The sequence below is a fragment of the Chinchilla lanigera genome, unplaced genomic scaffold (genome assembly GCF_000276665.1).
Source record: "Chinchilla lanigera isolate Chin_1 unplaced genomic scaffold, ChiLan1.0 scaffold00074, whole genome shotgun sequence".
NCBI lineage: Eukaryota > Metazoa > Chordata > Mammalia > Rodentia > Chinchillidae > Chinchilla > Chinchilla lanigera.
The window spans coordinates 11,101,355-11,115,684 of NW_004955475.1; the positions used below are offsets into that span (position 1 = coordinate 11,101,355).

A 14,330-nucleotide genomic window follows, 5' to 3' on the forward strand; every position below is an offset into this window, starting at 1 on the left:
TTTTTTTTTTTTTTTTTTTTAAGGCAATGTGGCTGGGATACCCTGGGACTAGTGGTGCGCTTTTTATGGATTATATCATCACTGATCAGGAAACTTCACCAGCTGAAGTTGCTGAGCAGTATTCTGAAAAACTGGCTTATATGCCCCACACTTTCTTTATTGGTGATCATGCTAATATGTTCCCTCACCTAAAGGTAGGTAGAAGATGGTGCAGTGGAGGAATTTCAAAGTAGCAGTCATTTATTTCCTCCTTTTTGTCCATATGCATCCTAAAAGATATGTCTGGAACTGTTTTCCTATTAGAAAAAAGCAGTCATTGATTTTAAGTCCAATGGGCACATTTATGACAATCGGATAGTTCTGAATGGCATCGATCTCAAAGCATTTCTTGATAGTCTGCCAGATGTGAAAATTGTCAAGGTTAGTACCTAGCCGGTATTTGTCATTAAAGTAAAGTTAACAGCGTTTGGAATCTTTTTCCTATTAATACATTTTGTCTTTTTTTTTTTTCCAGATGAAATGTCCTGATGGAGGAGACAATGCAGATAGCAGTAACACAGCTCTTAATATGCCTGTCATTCCCATGAATACTATTGCAGAAGCAGTTATTGAAATGATTAACAGAGGACAGATTCAGATAACAATTAATGGATTCAGTATTAGCAATGGACTGGCCACTACACAGGTGAGAGGTGGATAGCAGAGTGTAATACGTAATACCAACCATGCATTTATTTTCTTTAATCCTCATGATAACTCTTGAGGTCAGCATCATTATCCTCATTTTATGGATGAGGAAATGAGTTCAGTGGAGACACTTTTGTCTGATTTTAAAAGCCCCCTGAATTCAGCCCGGCAGGTTACTTAGTGAGAGTTTACTGTGTTACTGTCTTGTTTTCCCCGTCCGTGGCTTTATTCTTATTACATGGTGGGCTGTCTATAGGCACCGTACAGTTTCTTGCTTTTGTAAACTCATACTTTCCAGCTAAATCCTACTCAAGACTTTCAATTCGGACAGTTCTCCAGGAATTCATTCCTGTACTAATCTCTAGTCTCTCCACCCCTACTCCATCAGTACCTGTCCTCTATGCTACTGTAGTATTTGGAGTATATCATTATAGTTAGCACAGTCCAGTCCAGTTTCCTGTGTTTGTATCCTTCAGTGAATAGAATTCTTCATGGCTCATGTCTTTTTTTTTGGTCTTTTTGAGACAGGGTCTCACTATGCAGTTCTGACTGGTCTTGCAATCACTTTGTAGCCCAGGCTGGTCTTGAACTCACAACGGTCCTCCTGCCTCAGTCTCCTGAGTGCTGGAATTACAGGTGTGCACCACCACACCTGGCCCATAGCTCATGTCTTAGCTATTGCTTGTTTTTTGGTGCTGGGAATTGAACTTAGGATCTTGCGCTTGCCAAGCAAGGTGCTGTGCTGCTGAGCTATATCCCTGGCTCCCTCATGGCTCATGTCTTAACCACAGTAATGTAGCATGTACTCAGTATATATTGGATGCTTGAATAAGTGACTGTGTAGCTGTGTCGAGAAAGTATTATAAGGCAAGGATCCCATTCTTCATAGTAGTTAATTTTTTTTTTTTTGTACCGGGAATTGAACTCAGCACCTTGAGCTTACTGGGCAGGCGCTTGTGCCTCTGAGGTATATCCCTGGCCCTACAGTTAATAGTTTTGTTTGAAAAGTCCATACACACCCAACAGTGTAACGCAGTACTCAGCTATATGGGATTTGTAAGATAAAGCTATAATTATGTGTGTAGAAACTCAGCAATGGTGATGGTCAATGGAAAGAGTGTTTTTGGAGAGGAGACCACTTGGAAATCTAATTGCATTTTAGCCTTGAAGGATCAGCATGATTTAGAAAAGAGCATTTCATTCATGAAGAAAATAGTAAAAGTTTACTGTTGAGTTGGTAATAGGGTTTTGAGAAGTTTTTTATTCCAGTAATAAGTCTCTTGTGTGGTGCTTTGCCAATTAATACACAGGGAGCTGGTTGTGGTGGTGCACCTGTAATGCTAGCACTCAGAAGGGTGAGGCATGAGGATCACCTCGAGTTCAAGGGTAGCCTGGGCTCCATAGTGAGTGCAAGGCAAGCCTGGACTATGTGGTGAGACCCTGTCTCAAAAAAACCCAAGAAATCACCAGAACACAAAAACCAGCCGGGTGTGGTGGCGCACACTTGTAACCCTAGCACTCAGTAGGCTGAGGCAGGAGAACTGTTGCAAGTTTGAAGCCAGCCTGGGGTACAAAGTGAGCTGTCTCAAAAAGACCTCCCACCAACACAAAAAAAACCACCAAAACCCCAAAGAAATATATGTATACAGGGAATGGCTATAGCTGGGGGTGGTGGCACATACCTGTAATGCCAGCACTCTGGGAGGCTGATGCAGGAGACACACAAGTTAAAGCCCGGCGTGGGCAGTTTAGTGACCTAGCCAGGATCCTGTCTGAAAATGAAAAAAGTTTTAAAAGGGCTAGGCATTTGGCTCTGTGTGATGGTGCTGGGTTAATCCCTAGTACTGCCCTCGAAAAGCTAGAATTATTTTCCTTCTTCTTAAAAAAAAATTTATGGTAGCAAAAATATTTTCTCATTATAATTCAGGGAATTCTATAATGATTAAAAAGTATTGGACTAGCGGCACTGCACCTGCCTGGGAAGCATGAGGTCCTGAGTCCGATTCCCAGTTCCCCCCAAAATAAGTGTTGGACTGGGCTGAGGATGTAACTCAATGGTAGAGTGTTCGCCTGCCATACATGAGTCCCTGGGTTTGAACCCAGTCATTGCAAGAAAAGAAATACTGGAGCATCTAAACTTTAAATAATATTCATCATATTCTCTTCCTTGTTCTAGATCAACAACAAAGCTGCCACTGGAGAGGAGGTTCCTCGTACCATTATTGTAACCACCCGTTCTCAGTATGGTTTACCAGAAGATGCCATTGTATACTGTAACTTCAATCAGTTGTATAAAATTGACCCGTCTACTTTGCAGATGTGGGCAAATGTGAGTATGTGTAGATTCATTGTTAACATCTAGAGACTAGTAAAGATTTTATATGTAGGCTGTTTTGCTGAAGCTGTCCCTTTTTAGTCCTTTCGTTGTGTTCTTTGGGGGGGCATTTTTTTTGTTCATTTCTAATCTACAAAAGGATTATAGATTTTTTTCGGTCATTTTAAATTTTTTTTCCTTCCAATGTCTTGTTTTTCCTTTTTGGTGCTGGGGATTGAACCCAGGGCTTTCCTTATGGTAGTCAAGTGCTGTCATTGAGCTACACCTCCAGCCATCTTCCAATGTCTAAACTTCACATTATGAAACTTTTTTATTTACCTATTAAATACGTTCTTTTTCAGTCAGACAGCAGCAAACTTGTTCTTTGGATGGATGTGTGTGTTTTTTCTTTAAGACAGAGTCTTGCTGTATAGTCCAGGCTGGCCTTAAACTTGTGGCTATCCTCCTGCCTCCGCCTTCCAAATGCTGGGATGTTCAGGGCCAGCCTGGTCAACATACTGAAACTGTCTCAAAAAGCAAGCCTAGCCAGTCGTGGTGGTGCACACCTGTAATCTCAGCACTCAGGAGGCTGAGGCAGGAGGATCATTGTGAGTTTGAGACCAGCCTGGGCTACAAAGTGAGCTCAAGACCAGTGTGAACTACACAGTGAGATCCTGTCTCAAAAAGACAAAAAGAAAAGCAAGCCTATAAAAGTAAAGTGGAAAATTTGTCTCTTTACCAGTGTACATGGACTATATCAATTCCCATAAGATATAGCTGCCTCATATCGTGCCAGTTAATAGCTTATCTTGTGTCTTCTAATAACATTTTCCTGTCTTTCCTCATATTCTCTGGGGACAGCTAAGCAGAAGTAAATAATTTAGTTGATAATTCATCTGTGTGAAGAAGAACTTACATTCACAGTAGGCTTCTTTCTGGGTAGAAAGAATAGAGTGCAGTAGAATTATTAGAGACCTGCAGGAACTTTTGTTGAGAAGGCCAGATGTGCTACTAATAATTATTCTTATTTTCTCTTTAGATTCTGAAACGTGTTCCCAATAGTGTGCTCTGGCTGTTGCGTTTTCCAGCAGTAGGAGAACCTAATATTCAACAGTATGCACAAAACATGGGCCTGCCCCAGAACCGGATCATTTTTTCACCTGTTGCTCCTAAAGAGGAGCATGTCAGGAGAGGCCAGCTGGCTGATGTCTGCCTGGACACTCCACTCTGTAATGGTCACACTACAGGGATGGATGTCCTCTGGGCAGGAACACCGATGGTGACTATGCCAGGTAAATTGGTGATAAATCATTGGTACCTTTCTTGTTCAAAAAAAACAAAAATCTCAGCTGGTTGTGATGGCAGAACACCTGTAATCCCAGCAGTAGGGAGGCTGAGGCAGGAGGATCATTGCACGTTCGAGACCAGCCTGGGCTACAAGGTGAGCTCAAGGCCAGCCTGAACTGCGTAGCAAGACCCTGTCTCAAAAAAAACCAAAAACCAAAAAAACAAACAAACACCCAAAAACAAAACAATAAAACCCCATAGTCTCCTTTTTGAGGGTGGTACTTTTGAGCGAAATTGTATATACTCCTAGGAAAATGAGACTTAATCAAATCTGAAATCTGAGCACTTGTTCTCATCTGTGTTGTATGGCTGCTTAACATAAATAAGGTTGAAAATGATGTGTTATTTACATTCTCAAATGTGTAGTTGTTATCTTTTATATTACAGGAGAGACCCTTGCTTCTCGAGTTGCAGCTTCTCAGCTCACTTGCTTAGGTTGTCTTGAGCTTATTGCAAAAAATAGACAAGAATATGAAGACATAGCTGTGAAACTGGGAACTGATTTAGAATAGTAAGTAAACTTTCCATGAACAAAATTATGTTAGAATATAGCTGCTCTAAAATGAAACCATATGTTAAGAGTAATATAAAACAGATTATTTAAAATAGTTGTATGATCTATGAATGGGAAAACTGATTTTTAGTGAAGTAATCACTAAGTTTTACTATGTAAAGATTAAATAGTTGATTAAGTTCAAGAAAATTAAAAGGCAAACAACCGGGAAAGAATCTTTTTTACATATGTCAAAGTATTAATGGCTTGAAGAACGTTTAAATTTTAGATCCCCTCATAGGCACATAAACAAGGAAATGACCAGACAGTTCACTGAAATGATTAACAAGAAAAAGTTTCAGCTTCTGTAGTAGAAATGCCAATTAAAATAATATTAATATTATTATTAATAATGTTAATATTATTTGCCTATACAATAAGATTTTAATACATCAATGAGGGACCATTGAGGCAGCGATTCTTTCATACATTGGTGAGTAAATTGGTACAACCCTTCCTCAAAGTTTTCAGATTCTTAAAAAATGTCAGACCTTTGACCCTTACACTGCCGCTTCTTCATTAGAGCATAAAAAATCCAAGCATGTGACTGCCTGAAAATGGGTTGTAATTGGAGGGGTAATGTTGAGGTAAATGAAGGTTCATCCATACAGTGAAACAGTACTTATCTCCGCCCACCACTCTCCCATTGGGGATTAAGCCTAGGACCTTCACACTGAGCTAATATGCCACCCCAAAACTTTGTTTTGAGAAAAGGTCTTGCTAAATTGCCCAGACTGGGGCAAACCTGAAATCCTCCTGTCTCAGCTTCCCAGAGTGCTGGGATTATAGTCATGTCCCACCATGCCTGGATGTAGTATTTATCGTTTTTTTTTTGAGACAGGGTCTTGCTATGTAGTTTGGGCTGGCCTTGAGCTCACTTTTAGCCCAGGCTGGTCTCAAACTCACAATGATCCTCTTGCCTCAGCCTCCCGAGTGCTAGGATTACAGGCGTGTGCCACCAGGCCTGGCTCAGTATTTATCTTTTACATAAGGTTTTTCTCTGGGTATTTTGTGATTTTTTTTTTTTTTAAAGAAGTAGCATATAGAAGCTAGAGAAGCATACTGAATCCAGGCTGTACCATTTACAAGCTTTGTGCTTTTGGGTAAGATTACGTCTATTTGCTTTGTGTTTTTGCGTAAAAAATGGAGCTTAATGATGGTACCTGTGTTGCAGAGATGAGAGGTTTAGAAAAGGTACTCCACGTGAAGAACTTAGAACAGTGCCTGGTACATCATACATAAGCATTCAATGTGTTAGCAACTTGATATTTTCAGAATTTTCTCTATTGAACATAGAAAAGTGAAAATTTTGATCCCAGGCATTAAAAAAAGTTAATGGATCATGTCTGTTGGCCCAGGGATGAAAGCATTAAACAGTGTAGTCTATTACAAATTTTTACTAGATGCTTGGGACTTAGTTTAATTCATATAATACTTTTCTTAACATTTTATTATGGAAAATTTCAATTTCATAATAAACACTTCCCTGCTTAGATGCAGTCACTATTACTAAGACTATAATTACTAAGATTAATGTTAGTAATAGATTCTATTGCTAACATGTTACTGTACTTGCTATATTACATGTCTGTCTTTATTCCTTTTTCCAGCAAGCAGTCCTGCTTACTTGATAAATTTTGTCACCATTTGTTTGAGAGGCTCTTGCTGTGTGGTTTAGGCTGGCCTTGAACTCTGTAGCCTAGGCTGGCCTCATACTTGAGATTTTCCTGCCTCAGCCTCCTGAGTACTGGGATTGTAGGTGTGTGCCACCACATTTGGCATTATTTGATGAATTTTGAAGTAAATGGCAGAGATCAGTATACTTTTCCCTAAATACTTAATAATTGGTATTATTAATTAGAATTCAGTGCTACTTTTTTCTTTTGAGGCAGAATTTATTATACAGTGAAACACAAAAATCTTAACCATTCAGTGAGCTTGGAGAAGTAACTTTTGTAACCCAAACCCCTCCGAAGATAGAGACCATTGCCATCACTCCAGCAGTTCTTTCATACTGCTTATCCATTCATCCCTTTTGTGAATTCTCAGAGACAACTACTGTTCTGTATTTTTTTTTTTGGAGCCAGGGTTTTGCTATGCAGTTCAGGCTGGTCTTGAAGTCACTTTGTAGCCCAGGCTGGCCTCAAATTCACAGCAGTCCTCCTGCTTCAGCTTCTCAAGTGTTGGAATTATAGGTGTGTGCCAGCATACCCACCTTCTGGATTTTTAAAAAATTATAAATTAGTTTTGCCTAAAATCTTTAGAATTTTATACACATAGAACCATATAGTATATACCATAATAGGCTCTTTTCATTTGGCAAATTCCTTTTTACTGCTGAATAGTATTTCATTACATGGATGTATTATAGTTTATCAGTTCTCCTATTGAAAAAAAAAGTACATAGCATAGAGGGTCTTCTTTGGAAAGTACTATTACTATGAGCATGATTGGATTGAGGCCAGAAGAGATACAGAACCATTTTACTAGTTCTGTCACAGCCTTTTTTTTTTTTTTTTTTTTTTTGAGGCAGAGTCTTGCTATGCAGTTCAGGCCGGCCTTGAGCTCACTTTGTAGCCCAGGCTGGTCTCGAACTCGCAACGGTCCTCCTGCCTCAGCCTCCCATGTCACAGCCAATGTTAAAACAAGTTCTTAATTATTATTTTCAGAAATGAACAGGAGTGTTCTTATTTCTGATTCTGAAGTAATAATTCTTTCATATACTCAGAGGTGGAGCGAGAAAGAGGACTTCCCCCATTTCTGAACAGAGCCATGGTCTTGGTGTTACTAGAAATGCTTTCATTATATATCTACATAAAGGTCTCAACTTGGTCCTAGTAGAAAATTATGGCACTGGACGTTCTATATTTCTTTTCCTCTTAAGTTTTTTTTTCATTAAAATCTTTAATGTTGGGTTTGATGGTGCATGCCTGTGATCGTAGCACTCAAGAGGCTGAAGCAGGAGGATTATGAATTTAAGGCTAGCCTGAGCTACATAGCAAGACCTTGTCTCAAGAAGCAAAAAAAAATGACTTCATACATTGAGTACTTCATATATCCAAACTGTTGAAAATGATGCTTCAGTGAACATCTTCATGTGTTTATATGTTCATGTACATCTGCATCTCTGGTAATTTATTTCCAATAAATTGAAAAGTGTTGTTGATAGGTTGAAAAATTATGAACATTTAAGGTTGTTAATATATACATTGCTAAATTGCTTACCAAAAAGGCAAGCAGTTTACATTCTAACAGATAAGTACGTAGGAGTAGTCATATACCATTGCCAATTCTCAATTTTATTTTAATGGTAGAAGTGGGATGAAATGGAGAGAGCATAGGTACTCTTTAGATTCCTTGTTTAGGGAAGAACTGAAGTTTTTCAGAGGATGTGGATTTATAATACTTCATAGTATTAGCATTATGTTAGCTATGACCCTTCCCTTTTTCAACTTGAGGTAATTGGCTAATCAGAAAAGAAAATATTGTGAACTTTGGTCATGTATTTTGCCACAAAAGGTGACTGAGTATAATAGAGTCTACTTGTGCGTTTCTGCTCTGATTTGTAAATTTGCTTCTCTTTTTTATTACCCAGCCTAAAGAAAATACGTGGCAAAGTCTGGAAGCAGAGAATATCTAGCCCTCTGTTCAACACCAAACAATATACAATGGAACTAGAGCGGCTCTATCTGCAGATGTGGGAGCATTATGCAGCTGGCAACAAACCTGACCACATGATTAAGCCTGTTGAAGTCACTGAGTCAGCCTAATAAAGACTATGTACAGGAGAATTACCCCTATACCTGAGCCTCAGCCTCCTGGGGGAAAGGGATCTAGATAACATACTTCTTACTTATCTGTGCAGTACCATGTTGCAGATGGGTAATATATCATGATAATAGAATAGCACAGCCAGACTTGCTTCCTACACAGTAAGGAGAAACACAAGAGATGGAAAAATGCTGGTCCACAAGGAATCTCCAGAGTTTTGCATCAACCAGGTCTGGAAGGTCTGATCTCCCTTGGTCTTCCATGGGATGGTTAGTGTGGAGGGGAGATATGGATTGTCCAGCCCTTGTGATTCCATGGATCGATTGAGTCTTCTGAATTAGTCCCCCCCCTTTATGTTTTGGGTTTTGGAGCTTTTAAAAATATTTGGTTTCAGATATTTTTTATCACCATGTGAAGTCTTTTTGATTCTCTTGAGATCAGGTTTTTTTTTTTTTTTTTTTTTTTTTTTGGTTTTTCTCCGGTACCGGGAACCGAACTCACGACCTTGCGCTTGCCAGGCAGGCGCTTTTGCCGCTGAGCTAAATCCCCAGCCCCCGAGATCAGGTTTTAAGCTAAAATGTTGCTCCCTGTTTTAGTTTCAAAACCCTGACAGATTAAGGACTTTGCTGGTGTAGTCTTTTTATAGGTTTTATAAACCACTTGAGCCTATATCAGTCATTTTAGTGTTTGATCTGATGTTTGAAGCTATCTGGTTTTTTGGTTTAGAAAATGACTCAAGATTTTTTCTTGTCTATTTCCTATTTCCTTCTCTCCTCAACCTCACCCTCGCCCTTACCCCCTTTAAAAATTCTCCTGTAACTAAGCTAACAAAATTAATGTCTGATTCAAAACATCCCAGAGTGTTTCTCTTGAACACATCATCTGGTGCCAAATGAAAATTTTTAGGACTGATTTACTAATTACGAAGGGCACAGTTGTGGTACTGTCATCGATTAGTACAGGTTTTTTTTTGCTTAATTGCGATCTCTTTCACCAGTGTTTTACCCTTGATTGCCTCTTTTATGCTGCTTCCACAAATGATAGTGTGTGATAAGACTTTGCCTTCCTTTCTAAAGTTGTTTTTTTTAAAGTGAGTCCTGTTCTTCCTATTTCTTTCAGCAGAAATGATCCCAGGTAAGTATAAATATTCAAATATTTGATCAGTAAGTTGCAGTTATCTTCAATTCACTACATTAAGTAACATTGAAAAGCGTGTTACAGGTAAAATCACGGAAGGACCATCTCTGTATAAAATTAGTTATTTTTCAGACTTCGTTAGGGTATTATATAATAGCTGTCTTCTGGACTTGGTTTTGAAGTCTATATGGATTCAGCCTCATTTATAGTGAACTGCACTGTTACTTGGTATGGAGTACAAATTAAGCTTTATAAAGCCCTCTTGAAGCTTCAGTTTTTGGTATCAAAAACCATAGGAATAAAATTACCAAATTTCACAAAGGGTCAGGGGCTTGAGGCTTAAGCCAACATATGAAAATGTTTGTCTTGCTGTACTGCACTTATGATATCAAGTCACAGATAATTTTTTGTCTGCTAGTAGTGTTCTAGATAATAATGTCTTTCCAAAGCTCTGAGGCAGTGAACCTATTCTGTAGTTGGAGCTATTGCCTGAATGTATCCTGGCTGACATTATTGAAAAATATGAAGAACTTGAATTTCTGAAAGATTCTTACTGCTAACCAAAATCTGAGTAAAGAGTCTTACATGTAATTCTGTTTCAGAATTACATGTTAATGACCCGTGTGTACCTTTCAACAATGTAAATCAAGAGACATCAGTTAAGGGATTTCTCAGTTTATTTTTTATCTGATTGAGCTATCAGTTAAGGTTGCTAGCATGGTTGCCGATAAACTGATGTGAAGTTCACTGAGCTGCTCATTGTGAAATAGGGTACTATACTTCCAATGCCCTCAAGGCTGTAGCCTTACAGCTGTCTGACATAGCACATCATTCCTCCTATAGGGATGAACTTCCTGGCACGAACAGTAGCCGCTCTGGTTGAAGCTTCGCTTATTGTAATAGGCTTTTATTCCCAGGTAATACGTCTGTGGAAGACTTAATTCTGAATAGAGATATAGACATTACTGGAAACTAATTTTTTTCTATTATACTCTGCTTTATCAAAAAAGTAAAACATTTAAATTGTGCTACAGGAATTCAGATATTGTCTTGCAATCTTTAAACAATAAATGAATGATTTCCCCTTAATATGGCTGATGTATTTTATGTGCTGTTCTCGTGAATGCTGGACGGAATAATGGGGCCATCCCATGGTGAAACCTACGTTTGAACAGTTTGGAACAACCGAGACAGGTTTTCCTACGTAGTTTAATATCAAGAATTTTTTTCTTTATTCAGCCAAGTCTGATGAAGGACTGGGTTTGGTATAGGGTCCTTTAAGATAAAAAAGCTGGGTGTGGTGATACATGTACTCCGGAGGCTGAGGCAGGAGGACCAGGAGGATTGCTGTGAGTTTGAGGCCAGCCTGAAGTGCACAGAGACCTGGTCTCAAGAAAAATGAAGATAAAAAAGCCTTTGACCCCTTTAAAAAATCGTGTTCTTCCTCTTTTGCTTATGACTCCTGTGGCTTTATTTACCCTTTTATTTATTTACTTACTACTTTTGAGGCCTCATTTTTTTTTTTGATTTTTTTTTTTCCCCCAGTACCGAGAATCGAACTCACAACCTCACGCTTGCAGGTGGGCGCTGTGCCGCTGAGCTAAGTCCCCAGCCCCAAGGCCTCATTCTTTATGTGGACTCTTCGTTTTGGTATTTTGGAGCAAAGGTTTTTTTTTTTTTTTTTTTTTTTGCTGATTTGTAAAGTGGTTAGACTCAGCTGCAAGGGAGAGGAAGATTTCAATGCATTAGGAGTCTTAATAGGCTATTTGGGTACCAGTTTTCTCGGAGATATGAGGATGTATTTATTTTCAATAAGATTTCAGGTGATTTACTTTCCAACATGTCTTCCTTCATTGTGCTCTCAACGCCCTAAAGTGGATTAGTGTTGGTTTCCTAAAAGCATGAGGAGAAAGGTGTCTAGTGTAGAGCACCATAAGTTTTTACCTGCCTTTTTTTTGTTGTTGTTATTTTTTGAGATAGTCTTGCTGTGTAGTGCAGACTAGCCTCAAACTCACACTGGTCATTCTGCCTCAGCCTCCTGAGTGCTAGGATTACAGGTGTGTGCCACCAGCCCCAGCATCCTGCCTTCCTATTTTTTTTTTTTTTTTTTTGAGGTGGGATCTCACTATGTAGCCCAGGCTGGCCTTGAACTTGTGGCAATCCTCCTGCCTCAGCATCTGGAGTACAGATCATACGTGAGCGCCACCTCACCTGGCTATGCCTGTGTTGCTGTTTTACATCTACTTTGGCTTCTCCTTTAGTCTAAAGGACTTGTTGGATTGCTTTGAATAAACTTATACCGATAACCTCTGAACTGCCTTTTAGTTTTTTTTTTTTTTTTTTTTGAGATACTGGGAATTGAACCCTGGGCCTTCATACTGAGCTACATTCCTGGTCCTTTTATTATTTTTTATTTTGAGAGTCTTACTGAGACATTTAGTTGCCGAGAGTGGCCTGGAACTTGGGATTCTCTTATTTTAGCCTCCCACAGTGATGGCATTGCAGGCATGCACTACCATGCTAGACATAAAGCGCTTTAAGATTCTATTCTAATCCTAACCCACTCTTGTTTGAGGCATATATGTCTTTTTTTTTTTTTCCCCCGTACCGGGAATCGAACTCACCACGTTGCGCTTGCCAGGCAGGCGCTGTGCCGCTGAGCTAATCCCCAGCCCCGAGGCGTATGTGTCTTAATAGCTAACATTTAGGTTCCTTGCCCAAGCCTCCAAGGCAGTTTTATGAAGGGGGCTTATGCAGGAGGAGGCTTTTGTAAGTTGGTTATTAGTAGTAATGAACAGCTCCTTTTACCTAGCACCCTATCAACTCCGAGTACCTTTACACATCCAGAGTTTGGTGCTTGAGGGGTTTTGGCATTAACACTGTTCAAGTTTGACTCTCAGGTTTGATACTTCCCAGTCATGTGATATCTTAAAATGACAGCACTAAACTAGCTCCTTTTTTACTTGGAGACAGGTGTTGCCATGTTGCCCAGGCCTCAGCTTCCAGAATGGCTGGTACGTCAGGGGCATACATGCCCTCATGCCCAGCTTTTTGCTTGCTTTTTGAAGTGTCACTGTAAAAATAAAGATGAATAAATCTACATAAAGCACGTGGAACAGCATGCCTCTAATCCCAGCACTCGGGAGGCTGAGGCAGGAGGATCACTGCGAGTTCGAGACCAAGCTGGGCTACAAAGTGAGCATAGCCAGACTCTGTCCCGAAAAGATAAAACAAAGAACACCAAACCATGCCTAGCACAAAAAACTATCAAATGCAGGGATGATTTATTTGTATTGTGTTGGCCAAATGCTTAAAATTATGAAATGTATGTGTGTCTGATGGAGAGAAGTGCAGAGTCTAAAAAAGCATTGACTTCCATTTGCTTTTCGTGGTATTTAGAGTGAGCGCCAAAATACTAAAGTAATTAACTTCTCTGTCTCTAGGGATCTGACTGTTCTGGCCACAAATTTCCTAATTCAGTGCTGCTAGGCCATACTGGATTGCCGCCTTGCTCTTATCTAGGGGCATCTGTGGCCCTTGCCCACTAGCTCAAAAGGCGTTTCCAGGGCAGGTGCTGATTAGCAGTTTGGGCAATTCAAGCGGGGCACAAGCTTCAGTTAGCCAAGTTTTCACAAGCGTGAAACCTTTTTTTCTTTTTGTCTTTTTGAGACAGGGTCTCGCTATGCAGTTCAGGCTGGCCTTGAGCTCACTTTGTAGCCCAGGCTGGTCTTGAACTCGCAACAATCCTCCTGCCTCAGCCTCCCGAGTGCTGGGATAACAGGTGTGCACCACCACGGCGGCAACAAGCATGAAACTTTAAAGGAGGACTCGGCTTGGTTTTTCCTTATAACTCAAAGAGGTAACTTAGCGGCCTTTCGCCGCGGTATCTGAATCGCTCGGAATCGCAATCACGCGGAATCCCTAATCACGCTCTGGAAATGGCGCCATGGGCCAGCCCGTGGAAGTGTTACCCCTTGCTCCGGAAGCAGTGCAACTGGGCGTGGAAATATTAGTTCATAATCATTCATAGGGTCAAATTAAAATTTGTACTGTGACCTCAGTATGGATAGGTGGGTATAGTGAAGGCGGGACCGTGTCAGTTGGTATCCCGGCTTCCTTAGCTCTGGGTACTATAAAAGGCCACGACCCCGGCCCGCCATTGTTCAGTCACGCGGCCCGCCAACCGCGCGCCATCGAACCCGCAGGCGCCACGGCAACCGCACCGCCAAGCGCGGTGGCGCCTGAGCTGCGGCCCGCGTACCGGAGCCGTGAGAGCAAGTAAGTGACTGGTGGGCTTAGGCGGCGATTAGTGGATGAAGTTTAAGTAAAAAGAGGGCCTCGCAAGACCTCAGACTGTAGTTGCTTCATCCGCCGCGGGACACAAAGCGACAGTGTTGGGGTGTTTTCGGGTTTTTGGTCCCACTTATTTAGGGGTGTTTTGAGCCGGGCCGTCTCTACGTAGCGCAGGCCGGCCTGGAATCACGGCGCGGCCATGCGGGCCGGTTCGCTTTTCGAAGCGCT

The 14,330-nt window shown here is 40.6% G+C and overlaps 2 protein-coding genes across 5 annotated transcripts in view; both read left to right on the forward strand.

Moving 5' to 3' along the window:
* Ogt (O-linked N-acetylglucosamine (GlcNAc) transferase) overlaps nucleotides 1-10,898 on the forward strand; it is a 49,995-nt gene extending 39,097 nt beyond the window's left edge. For 2 of the 4 annotated variants that reach the window (XM_005401672.1, XM_005401673.1), the window contains exons 16-22: nucleotides 24-194; nucleotides 304-420; nucleotides 515-685; nucleotides 2,864-3,016; nucleotides 4,041-4,293; nucleotides 4,736-4,859; nucleotides 8,497-10,898. In XM_005401672.1, the coding sequence (XP_005401729.1) occupies nucleotides 24-194; nucleotides 304-420; nucleotides 515-685; nucleotides 2,864-3,016; nucleotides 4,041-4,293; nucleotides 4,736-4,859; nucleotides 8,497-8,671 (1,164 nt within the window). In that variant the 3' untranslated portion in view covers nucleotides 8,672-10,898. The remainder of the gene's footprint in view (nucleotides 1-23; nucleotides 195-303; nucleotides 421-514; nucleotides 686-2,863; nucleotides 3,017-4,040; nucleotides 4,294-4,735; nucleotides 4,860-8,496) is intronic. The other 2 variants (XM_005401675.1, XM_005401674.1) reach the window with 2 other exon arrangements.
* The window catches only part of Acrc (acidic repeat containing), a 34,324-nt gene continuing 29,790 nt past the window's right edge, over nucleotides 9,797-14,330 (forward strand). Inside the window, exons 1-3 of the mRNA XM_005401708.1 lie at nucleotides 9,797-9,806; nucleotides 13,931-14,087; nucleotides 14,272-14,311. Coding sequence (XP_005401765.1) covers nucleotides 9,797-9,806; nucleotides 13,931-14,087; nucleotides 14,272-14,311 — 207 coding nt within the window. The remainder of the gene's footprint in view (nucleotides 9,807-13,930; nucleotides 14,088-14,271; nucleotides 14,312-14,330) is intronic.